Here is an 8,420-nt window from a genome sequence, read left to right as displayed (position 1 = left end):
AAATCACATAGGAGAAACGAAGGGTCTTATACTCTCGAAAAATTTCATCTTAGTGTTAGTTTATTTGTTATTTTTGGAATAGCTCTTGGCTTTTTTGTTAAGTGGCTCGACCTGCCAATTGGTTAACAGAAAATTCAGCAATTTAACCCATTGTCTGTGGTTTTAGAGGAAATCGTGCTCCGTATTGAAACACGAAGGTCAAAATATCAACCCGAAAGATGAGGGACCAAATTAATATCTCCCTCAAAAACTTGAGAGATAAAAAGAAGTACTTTTCTCATCAAATTATGACCAATATTTCAACCTATTTTTATTTTAGTGCAACGTTTTGAGAGAAAAAGAATATTTTGGTACACACCAAAATTGCCGACAAAAGTTTCAACCCTAGCCGGGGAAATTGTGGCAAGTCGAGTACGTGAGTAGGAAACAAAAGGCGCTGGCTGGATGACGAAGAGAAGAATTCAACTTTTTTTAAACACAAACAAATATTTCAAGACAATGTCAAACATTTCATGAAAGCATGATGAATTTCGACCATTGTTTCAGTTAGCTTTGAATCTAGTTCAAAATAAATAAATTGGCACATGCTGAAATGACCCCCAATTTTTTTTTGCTCTTTCATTAAAGAAACTTTCTTGTATGAAATTCGCACGAAACTACCCATTCGAAAGGAAAAAACTTCCAAAGATAATGAATACCATTGGTTTTGCAGCCATTGGTGGTCGTACGGCACTGCTTTGTTGGGAGAGGGACGTACGGCAGTCAATGTTAGGACATTTCACTGGCCCTCGTCCCTGGGAAATCAGCACGAGGATTTGATTCTAGGTTCCATCCAGCAAGCCATGAAGTCACATCGACGTTTGAGATTTTCCTTTTTCATTTCCACTTCGAAAAGGGAATATAATTAAATACGTACACACGTGTATAAGATATGCATCCATCGTGACGAACTCGTATTTGCCCTCTGGTTATTGTCACCGTGCAGGGGCGGCTGATTTAGAGCCTTACGTACGTGCACAGCGACACATGCACATTCTCTACACACAAGGATATATGTTCATCAATACACATTCCCACTGGTTCGTCGTATTGTCACTTTCGTGTACATGCACGTGTTCGTCTCGCGGCCATTTTATTTCGCTCATCGTCTGCAATCTGGAGGACGACTGGACGAGCGACGGCCAGCCAGCTAGCGGCGCTCTCTCTCTCTCTCTCTCTCTCTCTCTCTCTCTCTCTCGCGCGCGCGCGCGCGCGTGTGGCGTCACTGATGCAGCCAGCAGTCGATGGCGGCCTGTCTCGCTAGCGCTGGACAAGGACCAAAGCAAATTTAGTTAAACATGATTTTTTATGCCTTCATGGACTGGAATATAATTATTTTTCAGTCAGTCTTATAAATTTATTCATGCTTTTTTTTACTCTTACAAAATTTACTCATGTATATCCGCCTCAATTGTTTTACTCATCTGTAAAAAATGGAATCTGATATCGGTAGTTGTCAATTTGGCTAATCCTTTTCCCCACAATTTTTTTTGGCTAATCCTTTGTTGATTTACAAATTTGTTCATGATCTCGGTGGTAATAATTTGATCGTGTGTAGTGGAAAAATAGTAGGATTTGTTCTCAAAGTTCAGTTTTTTTAATAAAATCTTGCACAGTTCTAACATCATATCAACAATACCCGGTACCAATTGAGGACTAAGAAAATCCCAGCTGAAAATTAGCAAAACCGTAAGTAAACACATGTTACTGTTTCGGAGGCGAAACACCATGGTGCATTTGAACACTCCAAGATAAGTTTTTCGAGGAAACAAACCCTTTGTTCCCTTTGCTCGCTCCTCCCACATTGTCCATTGCACCTCGATCAACTGTAAGGGCTTTCTCCGATTGCAGGAAAATAAAAAACGTAGGAACAAGAAAAACATAGGATTGAAAGGCCATGTACTATGAAGTTATACAGGGTTTCGAATCACAGGAATTTGGTGAGAGGTACCTTTTTTGCGGGTATTGTGAGATGTACCTTTTGATGGCGCATAGGAAATAAACATACGGATTTTAAAGCATTGAGAGAGAGAGAGAGCATCTCAAAGGAAAAATAAACCAAAGTTTCAGCTCATGTTGAGATTCCTATGGAATAGGGGGGCATAGGAATGGATTCCATAGGAATTTTACAATCTCGATCCTATGATCCAAATTGCCTTCATAGGAAAAAAATCATTGGGATTCAGATCCTCCAATATTCCTATGAAAATCTTACAATCCAAATTTAAATAGAGTCTTAGCGCTATAAAGTCAGGCCAAAGGAGAAGTGTGAAGTTTTTTCTTGCATTTTAATGGATAATTGTTCTTGTTCTTGTATTCACCAAAAAAATTGTTCTTGTTCTTCACTCAAGCCCTTGATTTTTTTTAGAACACGTAAGAGATTTGCATGTCTATATATTGAGATCTCAAATGGTTGATCCAGTCAAAATTGGGAACCAGATCCAGAATTGAACACCTCAATTGAATAAAATCTATGAACCAAATTTAAAATAATCTCAATAAAAATTGTTGACCTAGTCAAAATCCTGAACCAAATCCGATATTGTACACCAAAATTAAATGAGAGAGCTCCAAAATTAAGGAGCATAGTGTGTTTATAGATAGATTGCTGGTGATGACTGCGATCTGTAGCCCTTGATTTTTGTAGAGCGTCAGGTATGTTTGAAGACTCAGAATCACTAAAATTTGCACATAATAGTGTACTTTGAACCGAATAATATATCATTTTTAAACAAATTTTTTTCATATATAATTTGTAACTTCATGAAATTCAAACATGAAGTTCTAACCTAGGTGGTCACGGATGGCGTCATATATTTTCTCGGTTTGGGTTTATATGGCCACACTTGTGGAAAGACGTTTCTCCATTATTTTGATTGATAAAATGTTAGTTATATACCGTGAAAAATATATCATTGGAATCACATTTTTTTGAGCATCAGTACAGACACAGACGCTCATATACACGCGCATACATTCACCCTATGAACGCACACACGCACACCCTACCCCTATGAGCACCTCCGAGAGACTGAGCTGGCATGTCATCTTAAGATTTACGAAGTCACCGTAGGCGCCTCGTCGTCGACGGGAACGTCTCCTCCCACTGAAAGCGCATTGCCGGAAATCCTGAAATAAATTCAGGAATAATGAGAGCACCAGGATTTGAACCCTAGTGGGTTGGGGATACCACTGTCCACCTAACCAACTCAACCACAGGTTGATTCTCACATTGGAATCACATTAAAAATAGTTGCCAATGTGTTATGATGAATAACTTATACTCTCTATGTTTTTAAATATCAGTCTTTTTAGAGATTCCAATGCGGACTACATATGGAGCAAAATGAGTGAATCTACGATCTAAAATATATCTATATACATCTGTATGTAGTCCTTATTGAAATCTCTAAAAAGACGTGATTTAGGAACAGAAGGAGTATTTCGATGATGATTCAATGGTTATTTGTTGTCATAAAAAGCATGCTTAAATCATGAAAACAATGCATACCCGTACGCATCATAACTCTGAACAATTAATATTGCATTCTCTGTGCTGGGAGTTCGGATCAGAACTTCTGCCATGCCCTGCTAGCTACTCCATCTAGCCCGGCCCTGCCCTGGCATAGATATGTATATATACAGTCGTACAGACACACGGCATTCTTTTGTTATCTCGATGTAGAAAACATGTGATTCCTGCAGCTGCTCTCGTCTGATAAAAAGATTGGAACTAGCAACGACATACTAGTACTGTGCCGCAGAGACACAGCCTTACGTACACATATGCATGTGATCTTCTGAAAGTCTGTCCTCCTTAATGATGTATTAGTAGTATTGGTAAAACAATGATGGAAACTATGATGAAATAATTACATAAATCTGTGCCCACCAGTAATTGTATTGCACTCTTCTTTTGGCCTCTCTCTTAGCTTTCAGTGATTCAAATGAATTTGTTCTTTTAAGAGTTCAAATCCTTGGAACTTTTATTGAGTAATGAATCTTTGGAAGTTTTTCTATGTGGGAACTTTGCTCTCAGTTTTAAAGGAAAATTTCGATCAAGTCTATCTTCTTGGAAAAATCTCTATAGGTTCCTATTTTCCTCTCCATGTCGAAATCAAACCCATTATTTTGTGTTGATTATGGATTGACACATGTAATATGCTTATCTCTTTTAAAGGGATATTCCGTTCACTCAAAACATCACACCAAGATATCAAAAATGATGTCCAGTGGGTAGGATAGAACCCACCCGGATGAGATAGGGTTTGAACCCTAGTTAATCAACATGGATGCACCACTATGAACCTCTACCACTAGGCAGAAACCCAGACCTCACTTGAAATGAAGTCTTATCCGGTCTCTGCATAACAATGTGCCCTATCTATTTTGAATCCTATGAATCAAAGTTCTTATGCTGTAAGTCTGTAACTCGATTTCTCACTATTTTCAAGTATATTGCAATATGGACATGGATGACAATTTTTATTCATGTTTTCAGAAAGAATACACTGATTGGTTTAGTTGATTATTGCTTGCGTACATGAAATGCCTGATTTTTTTTTCATTTCAACTTGGCATGTCCATGGATTACTTACCATATACACAGTGTCACAATAACAAAACCAATCACATTTACTTCCACGCCCTAGATTCAAGCGTTTAGGTATGTGTATTCATGTGACCTACTTCTGCATGCCAACTGCCAAGCTAGCCAGCAAAGTAGCCATGCCATTGCCAGCCCCAGCAAGTAGCTAGTGTGGGCAGAAAGCACATCACAGCAATGGCTTGATTACAAGTTTACATTTTTACACACACCCCATGTCTTCCTTTTGTCCCCACAAAAGAGCATGCACACAGACACAGTGGGTGGCCTGACATGGAGATCTCTGCCCCTCCCTCCTCCCTCTAAAAAAGCCATAGAGGAGCAAGATTACAAAAGGAAACCAGCAAGAAACAAAAGCTCATCCACCTTCCCCCCTTTCCCAGACCAGACAGGGCATGCAGCAGCAGGCATCAGCATGCATGTAGTACCAGTACTAGCAAACTAGTCCATGCATGCACTCATGTGTCATGAGAGCTAGCTGCTCACTGCTCTCTGCTCTGCATGCCACACTGGCTAGCCATACTACTGTGCACTGCAGCATGCACCAATACAAGCAATCATTGATTGGTTCCCCTTTCCTCTCCTCCATATTCAAACAATCAAACTGGCATATGCATGCCTAGATCATTCAATATGTCCAAGCCCCAAACATTCGTTCTTTTTTCATTCATTCACAAGACCGGACAGACAGGAAGCATGTTGCTACATTGCTATGCAATGCGTTGGAACAAACATCTTTGTTTTGATCTTAGGACTTGCCATGCATTGCTACATGTATGCATGCAAACATCTTTGTTTGATCCGAAGACTTGTCTTACATGCATGCATGCATGCATGCATATAAGGCTAGCTAGCTAGCTGCATGCCCTGACATGATCAAAAATGGACTTGTGGGATCTTGTAAACAGAAATGCTTCCAGAGTTATCCAATGTATATGTAGCATATGGCAATCAAGTCTGGAACTTTGCATTGTGCATATATTCTGACATTAACTGTTATTTTAGGGGCTGGGTTTGCCATGGCTTTGAAGCAACATTTGATTAAAGCTCAAGCAAACCCTAATGGTAAAAGAGTAGTAATATATATATCCCTAATTATACATGGCATATTGGCATCACCAAGGAGAGTTAGCTAGCCATATAGTGGTATATATGGAGAATTGGAACTAATTAACCATCACACAAAACTAATTAACCTTGAAAGCAAATTAACACGCTGTATAGTAGTAGTAGTAGTAGTACCATTACCATGGCATGCATGAGATCCATCGCCATATGCAATCATATCGACCAGATACTATGAGCTATGGCCGCCGGCCGGCTAGCTGATTCATTAAGCAGCCGCTTGCATGTTCATGTCGGCGACGCGTCTCCTCTTGGGCCGGTCGCCGGCGGCAGCCCCCTGCCTCTCCACGAGGGCCCTCAGGGCCTCCTTGAGGAAGTCGGCGCCGCCGTCCTCGGAGGATGTGGAGTAGTCTTCGTCGGCGTGTCCTCCGGCGTCGCGCGCGAGGACGAGCACGTTGCGGACGCGGCCGCCGAGGGTGGCCATCTCGGCGCGGAGCGTGCGGAGGCGGAGCGCGCGCAGCGTGTCGATGAGGCCCGGGAGGAGGTCGGAGCGGTCGTCGCAGCAGACGGAGGCCTCAAACACGGCCGCCGCGCCGCCGGCGCCGCCTCCCGACGCGAGCACCACGATCTCGTCGTGCTCCGTGGGGAACAGGTGGCTCGCCGGCGCCGCCGCCTCGCCAACGACGCCGGCCATGCGCTGCTTCAGCTCCCGCACCCTCTCCACCGCCTTGGCCAGCAGCGTTGCCTTGTCTATCTGTAAACACACATGTACAAGATGAGTTCATGAGCTAAAGTTCATCAAGAAATCTTGTTTGCACAATCAATCTCTCAGATGACGAACCCTAGAGCGTATGATTGATCAGAAATGAAAAAGGGTAGAGAGGAGAAGGTGAAAAATTATGCAAAATTGTAGACATGGTACTAGGCACAAAAGAAGCAAATCATGGAGAGGAACAAGCCAAGAGACGAGGCAGCCCTAACCTGACCTAGCTAGTCAGTGTCATTCATAGGATGATAGCAGCTAGTAGTTAGGAGAGGTTCCATTCTAGTGCTACTTGCGCACACAAAATCCAGCTTTAATCACAAGGATTAGCTGAGCTGAGAACCGTAGCAGCTAGCTACTCATGGGGGTAGCATCTAGCCACTGCAATCCACAGTAGAATTCTAGATGCATGACACGCAATCCAGTTCTTCCATAAAGATTTCGCTTGATCGATCTCGCATCGAGCATGTTGCGCAGAAACTAAATTAGGGGGAAATCACGAGGGCACAGGACTTAGATGTGTAATGAAATTGCATGCCTTGGGGTCGCAGGCGAGGACGGCGCGGAGGCGGTCGAGGTGCGACTTGATCCGCTCGCGGCGGCGCTTCTCGGCCTCGCGGTGGTTCCGCGTCGCCGCCACCGCGCGGTCGTGCGCTGCCTCGGCAGCCGCAGCGGCGGCTACCTCGTCCTCCTCGGACAAGGCAGCCGCGCCGCCGCCTGGCGCCGACTGCCACATGGAGCCCACGAAGAAGGGCGGTAGCATGGCCGCTTCCGCGCCGGCGAACGACGCCTCCGCCGGAAACATGCCCGCCAGAGCTAGCTAGAGCTTCAGCTTCTCGCCTTGCTGCCTTGATCACAAGCTCCTAACTTAACAAACTAATTGGCGCGGTGGTGTTGTGCTGTGAACTAACTACTGTTCCTCGGACATGGACTGCAATCGAAGGAAGGGAGAAGAGAGAGACGGATGGGATGGGATGGGATGGGATGGGGGAACGAGGAGAGGCGAGAATAAATAAACGGGGCTTCGAGGAGAGAGGGAGAGCGCATGTGGGCGGATAGAGATAGAGAGAGAGAGGGGAATGTTAGAGAGAGACGGGGCGAGGCGAGGTGAGGCGAGTGAGTGGCGGGTGGGCCCGCTTGTTGACCCGTCAGAGATAGAGGGCTGTGCCTGTGCGAGCCCTGTGAGCTAGGGATGACGGATGGGAGGTGGTGCTGGCCTAGCTGGCTCTAGGGGCGGTAGAGATGTCCCGGCGGGGGCGGCTCGACGGCTGCGATGGTGCCGACCTTGCGCCGGCCGTCGCGCTCCGGCGAGATACGGCCGTGGCGGTGATGGCGATCCGTCGTTTGACTCCCGTGCAACAGCGTATACGCCGGCTCACCCACACCCCGGGGGAATGTTTTGCCTTGCCTTGCCGCGTTGTGGCACTACCACTGCTTGAACTAGCTTCGCCACTTGGGTGAAAGTGAAACCCGAGTAGGTCTCTCTCTATCCACCTATGGAGAATTGAAAAGTGCGTCCCGGGTTTTCCTTGCGTGACCAGATCATGCTGATATTAACAAGTTCATTTCAAATCCAAATTAAGGATTGGTATTAATACCAGGGTATTGGTTCACGCTGGTTGATTTTTTTTTTTTGTTTTGAGAAAAAACCACACTGGTTGATGATGGCAGGCCCCTGGGTGTACTCGTAGGCCGGCTGTCGGCTCATTGGGCCACAGGGTGGCCCAAGCCCATGACTTGACCAATGGAGGGATCAACTTGGTGTAAGTGAGTGGCAGAGTGTCAAACATACTGAAGGACAGGCCGGTCACTTGCTAGTGGGCCATCGATGGTTCTTGGGCAAAATTTGTAACAACTCTAGAGAGAAAGCCAGAGACAAGGACAAGGACGCGCCATGGCCCGGTTTGATCCCCATGACGCTCCGCCGCTAGTGTAAAGCCCCTCAAA

At 44.8% G+C, this 8,420-nt stretch overlaps 1 protein-coding gene across 1 annotated transcript; it reads right to left on the bottom strand.

Annotated features, from left to right (window-relative positions):
• Window positions 1-5,541: 5,541 nt before the first annotated feature.
• LOC125511292 (transcription factor bHLH106-like) lies at window positions 5,542-7,485 on the bottom strand. Its single transcript, XM_048676622.1, has 2 exons — window positions 7,012-7,485; window positions 5,542-6,464 (listed from the first exon to the last, which is right to left on the bottom strand). The coding sequence occupies exons 1-2, from the start codon at window positions 7,276-7,278 to the stop codon at window positions 5,979-5,981; spliced, it is 753 nt and encodes a 250-aa protein (XP_048532579.1). The 5' UTR covers window positions 7,279-7,485; the 3' UTR covers window positions 5,542-5,978.
• Between the last annotated feature and the right edge of the window lie 935 nt (window positions 7,486-8,420).

Source organism: Triticum urartu, chromosome 5 (assembly GCF_003073215.2).
Source record: "Triticum urartu cultivar G1812 chromosome 5, Tu2.1, whole genome shotgun sequence".
Classification (NCBI taxonomy): Eukaryota; Viridiplantae; Streptophyta; class Magnoliopsida; order Poales; family Poaceae; genus Triticum; species Triticum urartu.
Note: the sequence above shows the minus strand (reverse complement) of the source record. Positions and strands in the feature narration are given on the sequence as shown.

What these genes read in the sequence shown, in the direction of transcription:
- LOC125511292 (XM_048676622.1), bottom strand. Translation starts at nt 7,278, where the DNA reads ATGTTTCCGGCGGAGGCGTCGTTCGCCGGCGCGGAAGCGGCCATGCTA. An exon ending in TCCTCGCCTGCGACCCCAAG is followed by an intron (nt 6,465 to 7,011) that starts GCATGCAATTTC and finishes GTGTGTTTACAG; the next exon opens with ATAGACAAGGCAACGCTGCT.